The 20,541-nt window shown below is 49.7% G+C and overlaps 1 protein-coding gene across 1 annotated transcript; it reads left to right on the forward strand.

Moving 5' to 3' along the window:
- The first annotated feature begins 295 nt into the window (after nt 1-295).
- Eif4ebp1 (eukaryotic translation initiation factor 4E binding protein 1) lies at nt 296-15,513 on the forward strand. Its single transcript, XM_005362485.3, has 3 exons — nt 296-502; nt 13,099-13,275; nt 14,639-15,513. Exons 1-3 carry the CDS (start codon nt 361-363, stop codon nt 14,668-14,670), a joined length of 351 nt encoding a protein of 116 aa, XP_005362542.1. The 5' UTR covers nt 296-360; the 3' UTR covers nt 14,671-15,513.
- The last annotated feature ends 5,028 nt before the right edge of the window (nt 15,514-20,541 follow it).

A 20,541-nucleotide genomic window follows, 5' to 3' on the forward strand; every position in this document is an offset into this window, starting at 1 on the left:
GGGATCGAGGGATCACATCCTAACAGAAAACCGGCCGTCTAGTGCGCTGAGAACGTGGCCACCAAAACGGAGAGCTTCTCCACGGCCACCCCTATATAGTTCTTCCCAGTGCCTCGGGAAGGAACCACGGAACACAAGAGGCCAACAGTGGGGTTGGAGAGGGCATTGGAGAGGACAGAAGTAGCCTAGGTCAGCAGCTGGGAACCGCTTGCAGGCAGCGGGTTGAAGCAGGGTGGGGCCCGGCGGACCGCAAGTCTCAGGGGGCGTGGAACCCAGGCGGAAGGGGCGGGCCGGGCACGAGAAGGGCTGAGCCGAGGTGCCGCTGGGTTGCTGGAGGGTCGTGGGAGGCACGTCGGAGACATGTCGGGGGGCAGCAGCTGCAGCCAGACTCCCAGCCGGGCCATCCCCACTCGCCGCGTAGCCCTCGGCGACGGCGTGCAGCTCCCGCCCGGGGACTACAGCACCACCCCGGGCGGCACGCTCTTCAGCACCACCCCGGGAGGTAGGCGCGGGCCGGGGGTCCCGGGCGATCTCCGGGACCCGGAGGACGCGCGGAGATCCGGAGTCGCACGTGCGACGGGGGTGGCGGCGCTCGGGGGGTTTCGTAGCTGGACAGAACGGACAAGGGGCGTCGGGAAGGCTGGAGGGTCACCGTCTTGGTTGCCCGCCTTCTGGAGCGTGGTCTGGAGATCGGGCTGCAAACTGCCCGCGATAGCTTTTCCCTGGGAGAGACCGCGGAGTGCCCCAAGCACACAGATAGGCACTCTGCCAGGATTACCATGTGCTCAAGTGCGGTCTCTGTGGGTGTCAGGGCAGGTCTAGTGTGGAACAGTCTGGGGGTCGGGGTGGCCCACGGAGCAGGGGGAGGGCCTGGCGTGGAGATGAAGTTTAGTTGATCTCCCTTGGAATAAAAAACGTCTGCACGCACACTTTTTAACCTTCACGGGGCAACCCTCGTTTGGCGTTGGACACTCGCTCCTTAATGGAGGCTGGGCGTTGAGGGCGCGCCCTGCCCCAGGAGCACGTCTGGGCCACCTGTGGCACGAAGACGATTTACCGAGGGAGGTCTCTATGCAAGGGGCCTGGCGCCGCGTCCAGGGCTGTGCAGAACAACACGTTCCTCGGGTACTGGGGGGAGGGCACAGCGCTGAATTCGCCCAAGCGGCCGTGGATGAGGAAGAGGAAGCTGAGTTGGCGTGGGAGGGGGCCGGCCTCCAGGAACCAGGCATTCCCAGCTTGCCCGGGAGCCCCAGTATAGGCGCTGATGAAACCTTTACGCCCGTTTGCATGATGAAATCCTCGTGGCTCGCTACTTCCCTCCCATCGTCGCGCTGCTCCCACCCACTTTGCGCTTCTCCCCTTCCTGGTCTCCTCCCCCAAGCTTCTCCTCTTACAACTTAAAAACAGGAGAGTTCCTGGCGCTACGCTGAACCTTGGGCTACTCCAGGCCGGGCCAGGCCACATGTCTGTTTTCTCAGGCAGCTGTCCCTACACCAGGGAACACAGCCAGATCCCAGAATCAAGTCACCGAGGAAGGGATCTTGGAGATGAGTGTCCGATTTGTGCCTCTCGGCACAAACACTGCACCAAGGCCCCGCTCCTTGAGCACGTGCAGTTATGCATTGTCGTGGTGTGTTCCTAGACTCAGCAAGAAGTAGCAACCAGGTAGAGGGGGGCAGTGGCCCAAGGAAAAGTTCTCTGCAGGACACAGCAGGTAGCCTGAGCCATCTCCCTTCCTGTGCCTCTGGTCAGGTGGTCATTAACCCCTTGCTGGCTGACCCAATGGTTTGCAGTTAGGTACCCAGAGAACCTTAGCCATTTCTGAAGGGAGTGTCCTACATTAATACTTGAACCTGCTAGTCTTTGAGATGGTCAACGATCCTATAAAGTGACTCTTCTCGTGAATTCCCAGAATGGATGTTTGATCTCTATCCTACAGAAGTTGTTGGGGGTGCTTGTACCTAGTAGTGCCCGGATGAGGTTAATCAGGCAAGCGGGTAGGGTGGCAGATGGTGATGACATTGTTTTGTTAAGCCAACAAAAATGGTGCATGCGAAAATAGTGGCACATGCCTTTAATCCCAGCACTTGGGAAGCAGAGGGAGGTGGGGCTCTGTTAAGTTCGAAGCCAGCCTGGTCTACATAGTGAGTTCCAGGTCAGTGTGTGTGTGTGTGTGTGTGTCTATGTCTGGGAGCTGACCTTGAAGTGACTGCCAGCTGTTAGCTGTGGTAGTGCTGGGAAGAGGGGGAGGGGGCTTGGCACTGATGCTGCTGTCCCGAGGTTTTAGGGGAGAAGTTCCTGTTGAGGACTGAGGGCAGAGCGAGAGAGCTGGGCTATAGAGGCAGTGAAGGAAGTGAATGGTCCTCATCTCGCTCCTATCTGAGCTTCCTTTGAAAGTGTTGGAAGCATTATACATTAGGTTCCAGAATTGAGGGGGTCAGGTAGAGCACTCCAAACTCCCCTTGAACCCTGTTGCTTTTTAAGAGGCTCAAGAGGCAGGCACTAGGTCTGGACTAGGAAGACAGTCTGACTTGGGGGGGTAGCATGGCTAGCTAGTCAGAAGAGTTAGCTGACATAGAATGCAAACGTGCAGCTGAGGGCTCAGGGGTTAAAAAGTGCTTGCTGCTCTTGGTAAGGACTGCCCTTCAACACCTACAGGGTGCTCCTGGACCCCTGACTACTGTGATTCAAGCTTGAGGGGTGCCCTCTTCTGGCTTCCACAGGAGCCTCCCCCCAAATAAAAAAATAAAAGCTTGGAGGGTTGGAGGTGAACTCGGTGATGGTTAAGTTCTGTGTCTAGCATCACACAGAAGGAAGGGAGGAGGAGGGGTGCGGGGAATGAATATCAAGTGTAAGACAGAATGGCTATGTTGGGAGTGAGGGGAGCTGGATGTTGGTCACAGACTTTCAGTTATGAGAGCCGTAAATTCCAGGGATGTAGTTATCCGTGACTATACTTAACCCTGCAGTGTTTTCTAGAAATTAGCTAAGAGCAGCCTTAGCACTATCCTTACTTACACACACACACACACACACACACACACACACACACACACATCTGTGACAGAGGCTCATTTAATTGTGGGATTTATTTCATGTTTCCTAGTGTGAGATCATCATTTTGTGTTCTTTGACTAGGTCTCCCTCCTACCTTCCTTCCTTGGCTGACCTCAAACTGTTGATCCTCCTGCCTCAGGCTCCTGAGGGCTGAGATTTTAGGCACGTGCCATTCAGCTTGAGTGTATGTCGTTTTTATTTGCTGGTTGTATTGAATAATTTAGTACAGCTCACGGGGGACACGATTCTAAAAATCAAAGGCCTGTCTCTAGAATGAAGTGACTTGATAGGCCTCCCCGCAACCCTCCAGCTCTGTAACCCGTCGTAATTCTACTTTGTAGTTTTGTAGAACATGCCTGATATCCAAAAGAGTACTTTTCTCCCTGATAAATGACAGTCTAATTAGGTGAGCCTCTAGATTTTAGTTGCCTTCAGAGGTTGCATTTTTTTCCCAATATCCTCCCAAAGCGGCAGGTGTTCATTATTCGAAAGCTGAGTTTGTTTCTCCCCCATCATAATGGCAAAAGTCATTACCGGTTTTGGTGAAGGTAAGGGTGGGGCTGTTTTCATTTCATTTATTGGTATAAAATACTGAAACTTTTTTGCAGATGAGCCTTTATTTGATGTTCGCGAGAATGAGTTAGAAGGGAATAGCAATAATGAAAAGGGGCGATAGGTTTTTTTTTTTCTCTTAATGTTCATTTGTGTATATGAATCCCCATATGTTTAGGCAAACAAACAAAAAACATCCGCTACTGTCTGGAGTGATTCTCAAGGCCAGCTGTCTTTCTCTGAGTGAATTATAGCCGGGAGCCTGTTGACAGGCTTGTTCGGGGTTAGACCGGATGTTCTCGAGTAGTCCTGATGTCCCCAGGATCTAATGCCAGGTCCAGTGTTCTGAAGGTGACAAGTTGTGCTTGGGTGTGGCTTAGTGGCACGGTGCTCTCTTGGTATGTGTGATGCCTTGGGCAGGTCTTTAAACTAGAGAAAAGATGAAAATGAAGGGGACAAGAAGCCTAGAATTTCCCTTAGGATATCTAGGTTCTTTCCCCTCAGCCCTCGGTTTCCACTCGGTCTCCAGGGTGGAGGTGGCTCTACTGGGCAGCTGTTGACTTTTAACAAGCCAGCCCCAAACTCAGTAACTTAGACAGCAGTTTACTTCTCCGGTCTGTTTGCTTCTTTTTACGGATTTTGATAGCGTTGAGTCATGCTGCAGCTGTATTGCCTTGGGCTTCAAGGTCCAAGGTGGCCTTATCCACATGTGTGAGTCCTTGCTGCTGGTGGGATTGCCCTCTTGGGGCTCAAAACATTTAGTTTAGCTTGAATTTGTAAACACCTTTATAATAGCAAGGCCACCTAGGGCATGGGCATGGGAGCCTTGTCACAGCACATAAGAAGTATTTTTGTGTTCTTGGGGGCAGTCCAGCTTCCAAGAGGGGGCAAGAGGAAGAGGGGATGGCCTGTTTTATTTTGAGACAGGATCACCTCATAGCCCAGCCAGGATGGCCTCAGATTTGAGGATGACCTTAATTCCTGGTCAGGCCACGATTACTTCTCAAGTGTTCAAACACACTGCTCCCCCCCTCCCCCCCACTTTGCTTCCTCTGAATGTCAGGTTTTAGGAACATTATTTGCAGGGCTCATACTCAACTGTCCAGCTCTGCGCTCCCATTAAAACACGAAAGGCCTGGGTTTTCTGGGCACAAGCAATTGGCTTGTGTCAGGGTGAGAATACAGGAGGTACAGTCTGTTTAGCGCTTTGGTTTGACAACATACAGTGTGAAGGTTTAAAAGCGGGTTTCTTAGCCGACTCTGGTGTCACATGCCGTGATACCAGGACTCAAGGAGATGGAGATCGGAGGATCAGATATTCAAGGCCAATGTGGGTGCTTTGAATGAGAATGGGCCCCTATAGACTCATGTACTTGAATGAGTGGTCCCCAGTTGGTGGAACTGTTTGGGAAGGATGGGGAGGTGTGGTCTTGTTGGAGGAGGTGTGTCACACTGCTGGTGGACTTTGAGGCCTCCAAAGCCAAGCCATTCCCAGTTAGCTCTTACTGTCTCACACTAGTAGGTAAGTGTGAAAGCTCCCAGCTTCTGCTCCATCCAGCCATGCCGCCATACTTCCTGCCGTGATGACAGCCGCAGACTCTCAGCCTCACATTAAATGCTTCATTTTGTAAGTTATCTTCGTCATGGTGTCTTACCACACAACAAAGGAAAAGTAACTAAGCCAGCCAGCCTCAGCCACATACTGAGTTGGAGGGTAGACCGGGCCACATGAGGTCCAGTTACAGAACGCTCAAATGAACAAAGCAGACGTCCAACTTAAAAAGATGTGTGTTTGGATTAGAGTAGTACCTCAGTGGAAGAACAAGTGTGTCTGAGACCCTGGGTTTAATCCCAGGCACTGAAAAAGGAAAGCTCCAGCCGGTCTCTCTCTGTTAGCTTGCTATGGCTGCCGTATGAAAATCCCGCCATCGAGGTGGCGTAAGCAGCGAAGCTCCTTTCCTCACTGTTGGTAACTGCAGATCTAAGGCGAGAGTAAAATTGCTTCCTTCTGAGGCCTCTCTTCTTGGCCTGCAGATGGCCTTCTCTCTTCCTTCTTCCTGTCTTCCATCTGTGGGTCTCTGTCTAGATTTCCACTTCCTCCAGTGAGACCGGGTCAGGATCCACTCCAAAGGCCTCGTATTGACTCTGCTTGTAAAGACCTCCAAATGCCATGTTCTGAGGGACGTTCCGGGGCTTGGAGGAAGACAGTAAAGTCCCTAACGGCCCCCACTCACTCCCTGGAGCAGCATCTGGATGGGACTGGATGGGGATGGGGGGCAGTGGGGGTGCGGGGGACACTCTCTTGGTAATGACTAGTGGCATCCACACTCTGCACAGGTGCATTTTGAAGTGTTTGGGGAGAGGTCAGGAAAGGGGAAAGTATTTGTCCAGCCTTAGAGTAATTTTTAACCATTCTGTTGTAAAAGTCTTTATCCTGGTCAGAGCCTCTGAGGAAAAATGGAGGCTCTTTGCCCCTGACTGATTTCCCAATGGTAGCTTCATTAGATACCTGACCTCTGAGAAATATTATTTTTATTATTACTATTATGATTCTGTTTTTGTGTGTGTTTTTGGTTTTTGTTGTCTGGTTTTGTTTTTTTTTTTTAGCCCAACCTGGCGTTGGAAAACTCACTGTGTAGGGGAGAATGACATCACATTGTCACGCTGCTGATTCTGCATCTGCCTCCCAAGGGCTGGGATGAATCATCATGCCTCACTTCCTGTCCCTTCATAGAACACTTCCCCCTAGTGCCCAGCCTGAAGTAGGCCCTCTGAATGTGGGTGAACGTTGTGTGGCTTGGGCAGTGTGTGAGACCCCTGACAGTGGGGTCAGGATTTATCCCTAGTGCACGGAGAACTGGCCCATTCCCTATGGAGGGATACCTTGGTCAGTCTAGATACGAGACACGCTTTGGTGACTCCCAGTGGGAGGCCTCACCCTGTCTGAGGAGTGGATGAGGGGGTGGGGTGCGGAGAAGGTGGAGGAAGATGGGAGGAGGGGAGGGAGGGAGAACTGGAATTGGTATTTACAATAAAAGAAGAAAAGGGACTTTCCAGCAAGACAGTCCCTCCCTATACAGAAGCACCTCGCACCTGTTTTGTATGTGTGGATGTGCTGTGGAATAATGCTCTTGTACATTGTAAAGATTTGTCACTCGTATTAGTTTAATAAAACGCTGATTGTCCAGTAGCCAGGCAGGAAGTATAGGTGGGCTGATCAGACTAAGAGAATTCTGGGAAGAGGAAAGGCAGAGACACAGTTGCCAGTCAGCACTAGAGGAAGCAAGATGAGAATGCCTTACTGAGAAAAGATACCAAGCTGTGTGGCTAAACATAGACAAGAATTATTGGTTAATTTAAGTTGTAAGAGCTAGCTAATAATAAGTGTGAGCTAATAGGCCAAACAGTTTTATAATTTTTTAAAAATATTTATTACATATACAATGTTCTGTCTGTGTGTATGCCTCTAGGCCAGAAGAGGGCACCAGACCTCATCACAGATGGTTGTGAGCCACCATGTGGTTGCTGGGAATTGAACTCAGGACCTTTGGAAGAGTAGGCAAGAATTAAGGTTTAATTTAAGTTGTAAGAGCTAGTTACTAATAAGCCTGAGCTAACAGGCCAAACATTATAATTAATATAAGCCTCTGTGTGTTTTCTTTGGGACTGAAACTTCGTCTTTATAGATGTACAGGCGAGGAGGACAGAGGGACACAGGTGTGGTCTGCTTAGACCCAAGTGTGCCTTTAGGTTTGTCTCCAGGTTGTCCAGAACTTCTGCTCAAAGCGATTTTTTAAAATTATGCAAAACATTTGGCACTTAGGCTGCTGCTTTCTTCCTAAGCACAGGCATTGGGTGTCTCCTGTCTCTGTTAGGAAAGAGTCCCCAGTCCCCAACACCCCCCCCCTTTCCCTGGAGAGTTGTGGTAGGAAGTCTATCCTGTACCCCCCTACACCTGCAGTCTTGTGTAGGGGGAACCATGCTCCTGTGAGGGATGCCGGGGGAAGGGTGGCAGCGAGGCTCAGTTTTCAGAAGTCACATCCAGTAGCAGAATGCGGGAAACCTTAGGGGAAAGGGCAAGGACACAAAGCAAAGGTCTTGTCCAGGGAACGACTAATCTTGTTCTGGACACAGATTTAAAAACCTGTGTAAAAGCCTGGTGACCTTTAATGTTCCCAGGGTGAGAACATTGGCATGGGGGTGGCTGGCTATCTATGTGTTTTGTTTTGTTTTTGAGACAGAGACATTATGTATTCCAGACCAGCCTCAAACATGCTGTGTGGTGAAGGTTGGTCTTGAACTCCTGGCTCTCCTGCCCATATCTCCCAAGTCCTGGGATAATGTCCAGCCATTTATTTATTTGTTTACCTATGAGATGGTGTCTCTGCATAGTCCTGGCTATCTTGAAACTCACTTGTTGACTGGCTTCAAACTCACAGAGATCCTATTGCCTCTGTCTCCCGAGTGCTGGGATTTGAGTATGCACCACCATGTCTGGCTTATTTTTATTTATTTTTTGGTCCCCCAGGCCTTTGTCCATGTAAGGCAGATGAGCTGTTACCCTAGCTCTTAGGAATATTGGCATTTGTTGTTCGAGGTGTGAGTTTTCTGTTATCTTCTTCCTGTGATACAGAAAGATCTGAGGCCCAGAGATTGAGGTAGTGATTCCCAGTTTGAGCTCAGGGCTTCTGCCTCCAAGGCCCATGCGATTTGCATGTTAAGGGCCTGCCAACAACGAGCTCCTAAAAATAGGTGGTGATGGCTAGTGCTTTAAATATAGCTTCATTGAGCCCAGCCTAGCACCCCTGGTTGACAGGTTCTCCTCACTTGCGTGGCCAGGAAAAGTGGCATCGGTATTAAACCATGCTTGCCTTTAATAAGGACTTTATATTTTGTACATTCCTGGGATTTACGGTCCTAAAGACTGTCAGTCATGCTAAATTCACGATGGTTCCTATGTTCTCTGTGTTGGAGAGAGATGGAGGATTCCCCTTCCCGCCCCACACTGCCCTCAAGTCTGCTTCCTTCCTTCTGCTGTGTTCACACTGTGGCCTCTAAATTGGATCCTGTTGTGTTGAACAGGCTGAGCAGCTGGTGCAGCTTGTCACCTTAAATCTTTTTTATTTATTCTCTGTGTCTTTCACATCACGCCTCCCGATCCCATCTCTTATCCCACCCCAAATTCAAACACAATTTAAGAGAAAACAAGGGGAAAAAAAAGGAAGGGGACAATCTCGTCGTGGAAGCTGCAGTGTGACACAGAGAGTCGCGCAGTAAACTGTAAACCCCTTTATGCGTACATGTTTACACGTAGGCGTTTATTGAAAAGAATCATTGGTCTAGTTTGAGGCCCCTGGTCTCTGCTGCACCATTGATGCTAGGCTCTCACTGGGACTCTTCCTGGACATCCTGTTGCCGCTCTGTGTTGTGGGAATCTGCAGCCCTGTGTCCACAGGACTGACCCCACTCCTCTCCTCCCGTCCTTTGCTCCAGCAGATCACGGATGGGGTGGGTGTTGGGGTGGGCCAACACATAGTCCTGGTTCTGGGCTTGGGTAGTTGCAGGGTTGGTCAGCTCACCAGCTCTCCCCAGTCTTTGCCCACTAGGGTGGGCTTTCCAGTATTGCCCGGGCTAGTTCATTGGGCGGGGCCAGTTCTGCTCTCTTGCTCTTAGGACCTCAGGGTCAGCTCTCCCACCTGCCTAAGGCATTAATGGGCTGGGTTGTGGGAGGGCCTCTCTCCCCAACCTATGCTGCCTCAAGACAGATGAGTAGTGGGGACAGTTCTCCCGTGCTCATAGCATCAGGGTTGACTCACCCACACCTCCGCCAACAGGATTGGCTCTCACCTTAAACCTTTATGGACAGATGATTGCTAGTGTGTGTACTGGGCTCCCTTGGGTGGGCCACTGTTGGAAGCCACACCAGAAGCTGATGATATCAACAGGCCCATTTTAAGGTCTTTGAGAGGTCAACGAGGCACAAGTAGACAAAGTGGTAGCTTGTCCGGAGTCAGTCGAGCTAGTAAATGAGACAGTTGTGGTTCAGGACTCAGAAATAAAATGTTGCTCCATGCAGTTTAACACTGAACTTTGAACTCTCACCCCAGCACCCGGTAGGCTCTGTATCCAGCTACACAGCTGACTCACAGCCTGTACGCTCTGTCCACCTCTACAGTTTTTTATTTATTTGTTTATATTTTTTTTAAATACTGTTCTCATCACTGACCAAATCCCTGACAGAAAAACTTAAAACAGAAATATTTATTTTGGCTTGTGATTTCTGAGTTCAGTCCACAGTCATTGCCCTCAGGCAGAACATCATGGCAGCAGGAGAGTGTTGCAAAGGCGGGTCTTTAGGGTAGGTAGACAGGCAGCAGAGAGAAGGGACATGCTGGGGCTTTGCTGGCTTCCCTCTCTTGGAGCGTCCTCACAGGCACCCCCAAAGGTGCGCCTCCCCAGGGTCCTATTCTAGGAGACAGGGTCTCTGTGTAGCCCTGGCTGTCCTGGATGTTGGCCCGTAGATCGTTCTGGCTTTGGACTCACAAAGATCTTTTGGCCTCTTCCTCTTGAGTTCCGGAAGCGCCACCACACCTCGTTATGAGGACTTCTTAAACCATTTTTGCTTAACCTCTTCTAGTGTGATTATTTTTTAATATCATCCTAGGTGTGTAGGTCTATGAGATAGATACACAAATCAAACATTAACCCCTAAAATCGTAAACTTATTTAAAGATTTTTTGACATATATATAATTTGACTGTCTATTAAAGATGAAAACCAGTTTTCATACTGAGATGACCTTGCTTATGAAGCGTGGTATCTGGGCTGAGTGTTTACCCCTGAAGGACGTAAAGCGTATTCAACTCTTTCAGTTCCAATCTGTTCTTTGTTTTTATAGTCGTCTGCGGTGCACACTGTGTTGGCACAGTTGTCCTGTGCCCTCTGCGCTGACTGATAGGCTGGCAGTAGAAGCTGGGTCATCCTCTGCCCTTTCACACCCAGACAGTTTATCTTGCAGCCCTTGTCCTCCAAGGCGGCCTTCTAGATGGCCATGCCCGTGTCACAGGAGGGAAGAGAACAGCAAAACAAACCAGAGTGTAATTGCTGCTGAGCAGCTAGGGAGAGGCAAGGCCGTGAACCACTGCTAACCAAGGTCACTGTTGTTTATGCCCTGTTGTAAAAGCTCAAGGGAGAGAAGGCGCGGGTAGTTCAACCCTGGAAAGCTCATCTCTGCAGAGAGCTCAATTGGGAACTCCAGCTGCCTGCTTCAGCTTCCCTCGTCGGTTACTGCTGGATGTTGTGAACATCCGATTGGATGTTTCCTGTCTGCTCTTTGTTCCCCTGAGGGGACCATCTGCCTCAGATGAGGTTTCTACTCTGTGTTGGGAACTCCCGCTAGCAGCCTTAAAGTCCATTTCTGCTGAATGTTTGGCTGGTTTAATATCTGTCCATCTGTCCATCTCTCTCACTATTTATTCTTAACTTGGGTGTACTGTGTGCTTATTCACTTACAACCGAGAGTATTCGTGTATCATCCTCCAAATGGTACCCAACCATCGTCCACGTCAGGAAAGCCCTTCATTTAAAGAGGTGGGGAAGACAGCCGCAGCACGTGTATGGACTAATCCTAAGCCAGAATTCACTGAATTAAAAAAAATACCTGTGTCTGGAGAAAGGGAGGGAGTGATGGTGTGGGTATGGGCATGGGTGCGGGTGTGGGTGGGTGTTTACCCAGCATGCATGTGGAGGTCAGCAGACAGCTTGTGGGCATTGCTTTTCCCCTGCTTTGTGCATTCCTGGTTTTGAACTCAGGTCATCAGGCTTGCTGGCAGGTAGGTCCAGCCGAGCCATCTCACCAACCCTTGATTTATTGCGTGTGGTACCACATTATATAATATTGTAGCTTGTGACATATACTCTCTGTTACGAAGAAACCGGATACCACGACTGTGTTTGAGAAACCAGATTTCTTTGTCATCGGCAGAAGGTAGCTATAAATAGAAATGCAAAGACAGGTTTTAAATTCCAGCTGGATGCCGTTGTCTGCCGGAGGCTTGGAACCTAAGACTCGAGACTTGTTTGAAGGGAAGTGTTCGGTATGTGCTGTTGAGGGGTTAAAAAAAATGCCATGGTGCTGCGTTTGAGGCCACAGGGAGCCGAGGATAAGTTCATTTCTTACCCTCACCTTGTGGGTCTCCCATTGTCTTAGCGAGGGTTTCTGTTGCTATGAAGAGACAACATGACCACGGCAACTCTTTTTTTTTTTTTAAAAAATATTTATTTATTTATTTTGTATACAATATTCTGTCTGTGGGTATGTCTGCACACCAGAAGAGGGCACCAGACCCCATTACAGATGGTTGTGAGCCACCATGTGGTTGCTGGGAATTGAACTCAGGACCTTTGGAAGAACAGGCAATGCTCTTAGCCTCTGAGGCATCTCTCCAGCCCAACGGCAACTCTTTATAAAGGAAAACATTAGATTGGGCCTGGCTTTATTTCAGAGGTTTAGTCCATCATCATCATGGTGGGGAGCACGGCTGTGCAGACAGACGATCTCTAGGCAGAAGGAGGAGACTGTCCAGCACTGGGTGTAGCTTGAGCATATGAGACCTCAACGCCCGCCCCCACAGTGACACACTTCCTCCAACTGTGCCGTTCCCTATGGACCAAGCATTTAAACTCAAGGGTCTATGGGGGCCATACCTTTTCAAACCACCACACCCATTGTGATCTTGCTCCCTTACCACGGGAAATGCTCCCTTATATGGTGAGGAGGGAGCTGTATGGGCGGAGGTCAAGGGTCCTGGGTATGATTTACTGCTAGAGACTAGTTCACTGACATTGGTCCTCACTGGGGAATAAGACTAACTTGTGATAGGACTAGATTGTGATTGGGTAGAACGGGGGTGACCTTCATATCAGCCCCTATGGGGGTGATGCAGGTCGATGTAGTGGGGGTTTGGAGAAGGGCTCAGACTAAGACCTTTTTGGAGTGGGTCAAGTGTTTCCTGTTTCTGCAAAGAGTGGGCAGGGATAAGTCTCCTGCTGCTGGGAGTGACCCACTGTCTTTCTGTTCTGGATGAGCAACCAACCGGGGTTCTGCAGGGTAGGGTGTAATGACTGACTCCAAGGCCCTCTTTTCCGTGGGATCTGCTTGTCATGGGTAATCAACTGATAGGGGGAGCTGAGGGGTGATTGGGTGGAGGGATTGTAGAGATGGCATAGGATGTTCAGAACTTGGAGAAACCAAAGGCGCATCTTGGTGGCCAGCAAACCGTCTGTGAGGGAGGGCCACCCCCAGTGGTGTTGGGGTGGACAGTGGCCAGGTTGGCCGGGTCCCAGGGCCAGCTTTACTCCCCCTTGGTCCAGGTTGTCTAAAAGAACCTGCTGCCTCTGCTGTGGCCACACTTCCAGGAAGTGGTAAAGACAACAGGCAAGGGACTCCAGGTGACCTTATCAGTGTCTTTATTACACTTTCCCCACCAGGAACCAGGATCATCTATGACCGGAAGTTCCTGATGGAGTGTCGGAACTCACCTGTGGCCAAAACACCCCCGAAGGACCTGCCAGCCATTCCTGGGGTCACTAGCCCGACCAGCGATGAGCCTCCCATGCAAGTCAGCCAGAGCCACCTGCACAGCCCAGAAGAAAAGCGGGCAGGCGGTGGGTGCTGGGCCTGTCTGGGCTCTGCGTTGCCTGTCTTTGGGGGAATTCCAAGTTTCAGGGAAGGGGGGTGATGGTGACTGTCCACCTTCTGGGGAGGACCCGGGGGGGGGGGAAGCCTAGGAGGTGGGGCGCCGGTGGGGAGCAGAACTTGCCCCCGTCAAAGCTCCAAGGACCCGTGCGCAGCTGCCGTGAATGCATCAGGTAGGGTGATTAGTGAGGAACTGATGGGAGAATGCAGTGGCTTTATACAGCACCCCTCATCAGCCTGCATTTCTGTGTCGCTGCTTGCCAAGCCCCAACACACATGCGCCACACGCTTCTTCATATATGTGGAGCTGGAGACAACGTATCAAAGACACGGTGCATGTCCCCTCTAGGAACGTACATGCCTACGAGATAAGAAGTAAACTTGGGTACCTCCTGGCCGGTGACTGGCCGTTCAGTGGATTATTGATGGAGACAGGCAGACAATGCCTCCTATTGTTACTTTAGCTTTGACATTTATATAGCTAGGTCCTTCCTGGTTTCCCCCTCCTCCCCAAAGTAATCAAAGCAGACACCCTGGCAGCCGCATGTGGGGTGTGAACATGTGTTTGTGGCAGCACGCAGAGCGGCTGGCTGGCCAGAGCTTCTGAGCTCTCTGTTATACAAGCGTGTCCCCATGACGGTGTTATGTAAGCACGCCTGTGCACCCTCAGTCTGAGGAATATCACCTCTGACTTTCCGCTCTGAAGGTGGTACCCCAGACTCACGCGGGGAGCTGCTGACACCCTCTTGGCCGTGGGATGTGGTTCCTGATTACCCTGGTGGGCAGGGAGCTGGGTAGCACTGGGAAGGTGGATTTGACAGCGTGCAGAGAGCCGCATGACAGGTTCCCAGGTTACATGTGTGGTTCCCTGCCCTTGGTGATTGCACACTGTCTTGCACCTTTACTTTTTTACCTCCAGTCAGAGATGGCAGTGAATTAAGTTAGGCTACACCTGGAATTGTCACAATGAACTGAGAGATGTCCTTTCCTTGCTGGCAGGGTAAACCCACCCTGCTCCTTGTTTCTGATGATATTCTGGCTTTCAGCTCCCAAATAGTGGCCAGGTAGCCCCATACTATTAGGCTGGGGGTGCATAGCTTTCTTTAACTGGACACAAAGCTCCAGCCCATGGCCACGTATTGAAAATGGAATTTATAGACAGTTCAGCGCCTTCACCTCCCTTATGAGGAAGTCTGGTTTCCTAGTCTAGCCAGCTTTTCTTTGGCAGCATGCACGCCTCCATTGGACCTATGAGAATAACTCCTGGCCCCTGAGCCTGGAGGGCTTCCATTTGCCTCTTGCTGATTGGTCCTCTGTCTTTTCTCTCCACAGGCGAAGAGTCACAGTTTGAGATGGACATTTAAGGGACCAGCCATAGGACGGAGTGATGCCTCTGGGCCCCCGAGGCCCTTGGAAGGAGAGCCACAGCAGTCAGGCTTTAACACCAGGCAGATGTTGGGTGTGGGCAACCCAGCCCTGCTCCTTGCTCAGCCCCTGCTCCGCCTTCCATTTTGTGAACACCAGCACATACCTCCTTGTGCCTCTGATGATACTGAGCTGCTACTACAGGGGGATGATTCTTGTCCACACCCTGCATCCAGTGCCAGGAAATGGACACAGAGGAACCCGTCAGGATGACCGTCTGGCAATTCCAGCCCCAGCCTCTGGAGCACACCCACCCTTTCCTTGGGCTGGGGTACCTGGGAAAGCTACCCTTTTTACTTCTTTCCCTGAGAGGAAATAAAAAGCCACCTTTACCCTAGGCCCAAGGTTGGGCCCTGTCTGAACTGTTTTCAACTTGAAGCGATAACACAGTTAACTCTCTGTTCCCTGCTTGTGCTTACGCGAACTTTTCTTTACATTATCTCTTGTGCTTATCAAACTCCAGCTCTCTAGGTATGCAGGGCAGCCTTACTGTTTACTGCTGAGAAGTCTGGATGGAGATAAAGTCGTTCTCCTGGGACTGGGCTAGAACCCTGCTACTCTGTGATTCTTGTTTTTAGCAGCAAGTATTATTACCTTTGTCCAACTAGGTGCTCACCTTTCCCCTTGCGCCTGCGCCACTGGGGAGCCTTTGAGATCCATGGGCACCTCGTACTGTCAATCATCTGTTTGTATGGGCTGCCGCTGGGTCATGCAGAGGAGATAATCTCTCTGCCTTACGGATTTTACTGAAGTATACCATGTACCTATTAAAAAGGGTAACCTGAGCAGATTGTATGCGATTGGTTATCAGTGGTCCGTGCAGGGGGAGGCTCGGAGGAAACGGTGCAGCTGGGAATGAGAAAGGGAGGAAGTGGGGGTACTGAGCCTTTCAAAGGTCTCGGGGAGCCAAGATGAGTGAGGGTGATACTAAGGTACGTTCGTGTGTGAATGTGATTTACCAGTCGCTCAAGAAGAGCAGTTTTCAGGAGTCCTGACTGCAGACTGAGTGGTATGCCGGCTCTCTCACTACAGGACCTGCTGAGGGGTGAGTATGCCGTGTGTAGGTTCTGGGATTATAGTGGTTTGTTACCAGTGGGCCTCAGTGGCCAGATCTTTTGCCCGCCTTTTCTCCAGCTGATTTCCAGCCCCTTGCAAAGGATGCTGGAATGGGTGTGGTGGTGTATGGAAGGACCTGACACTTTGGTGTGTTGACTGCACACGGATTGTGTAGCCTCTTCTGTGTGTGGCATTTGAGGCCAGGGAGGGCCTACCACCAGAGCAAAGGTAACAACGGAAATTTCAGCTAGGTTAAAAGAGAGATTAAGTCCTATCCCTTATCTGTTAGCTTCCTGATGCAAACATTTCATCCCCCTGACAGCTCACAGGAGGTCTTGCTCATCCGCCTGGGTGATCCAGTGTTCTCCCATTTTCTCAGGGTCAGTGTATACTTCCCTGAGGACCAGAAGTCATAAAACCTGTGGAAGTTAGCAGCTTTCCTCCCTGAGAAGTGTCCTGCAGAGGAAGAACCAGGCTCTACAGGGTTAATTGTTGCTGGGTACTATGTGGTGTCAAAACTCTGAAGCCCAGCCCTTGTGGGGAGATGAGTCTGGTCTGTTCATCTTGACATCTCTATGTGTTGGAATCTTGATGTTTTGTGGAGATGCTCTCATAAGAAACCCATCGGTTTGTTATGCCCACCCTCTGCTGTGACCAGAACCACTTTGAAGAACTTCCTGGCAACTGTAGACAGGGGTGCCACAAACCAGAAATACAGAGAAGCTGTCAGGTATGGCATGTATTCCCAAATAGTGAAACCTCATGGAGATGAACTGTCACCAAGCAATTACTTGTGGTTAGCTAGTCCTGGGAGGCTGCGGCGATTCTGGGAACTAAAGGTTCTGAGGTTTAAGAATCTTAGAGAGTAGCTGACCCTTGTGGTGGTTTTTATCCCAAGAGGTCATGAGTAGCCTGTGGCTCAGGGTCCCTGAGAACAAGTGTCCCCAGAGTAATTACTGGGGGTGACAAGGTTGGCATGATTGAGTGATGATGCTCAACCAGGTGGTGAGTGGGGGATGGACTGCAGGAAGAGGAGGCTTGCCAGTGCTTTGATGAAGATGCCAGAAGCGAAATAGATGTCAGAGGATGGGCCCTTCTTACCCAAACAATCACAGTTAGCAAAGGCATGTGTGTTGAGTAGCTTATGTAAATTTAGATGACAATGGGAGTCAGTTGCTGGAACAGCGGAAAAAGCCATAATAGAATGACTTGTGCACGTCTGAAACTTTAAGAACTTGGCGGGCAGCATTTTTATTTTTTACACATGTCGGTGGCATATGAGTTTCGGGGTTAGGATCCCAGTTGGTTTAGCCTCAAAGCTCAGGTCCCTTATGCCACACCGTGAATGGAAACGAGGGCTGGATGGCTCGGCACTGTTAGCAGACAACTGTTGCTTGGGTTGTCCGGACAAAGTTGAGACTCAAGTAGGGATCCCTCTGTACAATTAACTGGGATAAAGATAGCTGTCACCCATCTGCAGGCCAATGGGTATGAGAAGGGAGGAAATCACTTCCTGAGATCAAGACTTCAGACACCAGGCTGCCCTTAGCCAGTGTGCGCGCGCATGCGCGGTAGAGTGCTTGCCTAGTTTGTCCCCAGAGCTACATAGACGGGGGCGTAGTGGTGCACGACTGGAGGTGGAAACGGGTGGGTCAGAAATTCAGAGCCACACTAAGTCTCCTTAGCAATCTGTGGTCAGCCCGGGCTAAATGAGATCAATAAAAAGAATAAATACATGACACCGCTAAGGTCGGGGCCTCTGAATTTTACGCAGCACAGGACCATGAGTGGAATGTGTCCAGCAGGAATAGTGAAGGCGGAGGCAAACCCTTCCCCAGCTTGTTCAGAGGCCACAGCGCAGAAAGCTATGTTGTAGGTATCCCACGTTCTTCAAAATCCGGAGCAGAGTTTGGCTTCACCGCTTCGATAATTGGTTGAGTGCTGCCATCTGCTGGCAGATGTTATAAAAGAACTGCTCACATCTCTCAGGTAAGGTTATTTCATTTAGAGCCCATCGGGAAGAAAGTGAAGATGCTGCATGTATTGAAGACCTAAGAACTCTTTCTGTGGATTATATGCAACAGACCCTCGCCGCAGGAAGAAGAGGGCGGGGCTTCAGAATGTTGCCTCGCTAACTCTTGGTTTGAGATAAGCTTGTCATGATCATGTTTCTTCATTGGACCAAAATGGACCCTGCCTGTGGCCAAACTGCCGTCTGATTGGCCCACTACTCAAGTCTGCTGTTGCCAGCTAGTCCTCCCAGGACAACTAGGAACAACGTTTGCTGGTGGCTCGTCCCCATCTATGAGTGTTAAAACCCTTTCTAAGGCATTCCATGCGCAAGTCAGAAGAATGACTGCTTTCTAAAGAGAAGCAGGATCCCAAAGGTTAAAACAAAACAAAACAAAACAAAACAAAAAACCCCCAAAAAACCCCAAAATACTTATAGGATGGTTTAGATTTGCGCTGGAACCATGACTATAACTGTGGCCAGTGTGTGCGTGTGTGTGTGTGTGTGTGTGTGTGTGTGTGTGTGTGTTTAAAACAGGGTCTCATATAGTGCAGGCAACTCTTGAACTCCTCATTTTACTGCCTCTATTTCCCAATTCTGGGATTGTTCGGCGCAGTTCCATTTTCTGAGCATTTGAACAACAAACCCAGATTCCCCATTCACGTCTGTTTTCTGCTTCCCACCTGAACCACTTGATCCCCTCTGACATTTCCAGAACACTAGAGAGCACAAATGCCTCCCCCGCATTAATACCCACGGGAGTTTGTGTGGTGGAAGATTAGTTGAAGATGTATTCCATTCATTTATGCTGTGGAATACTTCTTTACTGATGCAAAGACATGTTGCATTCTTTTATGTTTAACTCTGAAACTGTGTTACTTGGCCTACCTAAAACACCTGATTGGTCTAATAAAGAGCCGAACAACCAATAACTCGGCGGGAGATGGATGGGTGGGGCTGCCAGGCAGAGAGAATAAATAGAAGAAGAAAGGATTGAGAAAAGGAGGAGAGGGGATGCCAGGGATCAGTCACCCAGCCATACAGCCAGCCACGGAGTAAGAAGGAAAGAGGTATATAGAATACACCTGAGTGACAGGTCCTGAAAGAGCAAAGAGTAAAAAAAGCTAACTATAAGTTTGAATGTAATTGGCCTCATAAGCTCATAGGGAGTGGCACTATTGTGGGGTGCTTTGTTGAAATAGGTATGGCTGTGTTGTAGGAAGAAACTGTGGGGGTGGGCTTTGAGGTCTCATTTATGCTTAAGCCACACCCAGTGTCCAAGACCACTTCCTCTTTCCTGTGGATCAAAGATGTAGAATTCTTAGCTCCCTCTCCAGCACCATGTGTGCCTGCAAACCGCTGTGTTCCACTGTAATGATAACGGACTGAACCTCTGAACTGTAAGGCACCCAGTTAAATGTTTTCCTTTGTAAGAGTTGCTGTGGTCATGGTGTCTCTTTACAGCAATTGAAACCCAAGCTAAGACAATTCCCAAACAGCTAAAAAAAAAATTGTATGCATTTGTGGGGGTACTGTCTCCATTAGGGTTTCTATTCCTGTGCTAAACACCATGAACAAAAGCAATGTATGGAGGAAAGAGTTTATTTCATTTTATATCTTAAAACGTCCATCACTGAGGGAAGCAAGGGCTGGAACTCAAGGCAGGAACCTGGAGGCAGGAGGTGATGCAGAGGACAGGGAGGAGTGTTACTTTCTGGCTTGCTTCCTATGGTTCACTCAGCCTGCTTTTTTATACAACTTCAGGCCACCTGTCCAGGGAGGCACTTTATGAAGGCATTTTCTTAGTTGAGAGTTTCTCTCAGATGACTTCAGATTAAGTCATGTGGACAAAAACTAGCCAGGAAAACCCTTAGCTCCCTTCTCTTCACTCTTGAGGATTCTATTCTTTCTGATTTATCACCTTGAACCTGACAGCTTCCTTCATGTTCGCTGCAGTTGAGGGTGGGTTACCCTGAGCAGGACACTATCAGTTCACCACAGGGGCATTGATCTTGGCTTGTCAGCTGGCCACCGCGTTTAACTGTCCTCAGGTTGACAGGTAGGTAGACAGCCATCTCTCCAGTGCACTCATGTTCCTGGGTCCACCATGTCTAGAACTAAACTCTCTCAGGTTTTAAAGTGGATTTAGTCCATCACGTTGGAGCATGAAATGAAGGCCTAAGTCACAAAACAATCCCACACCAGTTTAGAATTATGATTAATAAAAGGGTTATTTATTTAAAGGGAAAACTTACAGATCACTGTTCTAGACAACAGCCCTCAGTGCGACCAGGAAAGGAGTCTAGTAGTCAGAAGTGGAGTCCGAAGCGAGCGAGTGAGTGCATGGCTACCACTGCTTTTTAAAGCAAAAGAGACCATACCCAAGTGGGCTGGTATCTTAAAGGCTATTGGCTGAAGGGGCAGAAGGAGCTCCTGCAGCAATGGGGGAAAAGATGCTTGCTGGCTCACTCAGCTTATTTTCTCATACAGCTCAGGCCTGCTGACCTAGGGTGGCAGACATATGGGCTGGGCCCTCCTGCATCCATTAACAATTGAGAGAATATTCCTAATAGATGCACCCATAGGCTAATCTGATTGAGGCAGTCCCCCAATTGAGGCTGTGTCAAGTTGACAGCTGAAGCTAACTAGCAAGACCGTATCTCTTCTGATCATATGAAGAGGAAACCCCTCTGTGGTAGTGTGAATGTAGGTAGCCCCCATAAGCTCATAGGGAGTGGTACTA

Source organism: Microtus ochrogaster, linkage group LG7_11, assembly GCF_000317375.1.
Source record: "Microtus ochrogaster isolate Prairie Vole_2 linkage group LG7_11, MicOch1.0, whole genome shotgun sequence".
Lineage (NCBI taxonomy): Eukaryota > Metazoa > Chordata > Mammalia > Rodentia > Cricetidae > Microtus > Microtus ochrogaster.

What these genes read in the sequence shown, in the direction of transcription:
- Eif4ebp1 (XM_005362485.3), top strand. Translation starts at nt 361, where the DNA reads ATGTCGGGGGGCAGCAGCTGCAGCCAGACTCCCAGCCGGGCCATCCCC. An exon ending in CTTCAGCACCACCCCGGGAG is followed by an intron (nt 503 to 13,098) that starts GTAGGCGCGGGC and finishes TTTCCCCACCAG; the next exon opens with GAACCAGGATCATCTATGAC. An exon ending in AGAAGAAAAGCGGGCAGGCG is followed by an intron (nt 13,276 to 14,638) that starts GTGGGTGCTGGG and finishes TTCTCTCCACAG; the next exon opens with GCGAAGAGTCACAGTTTGAG.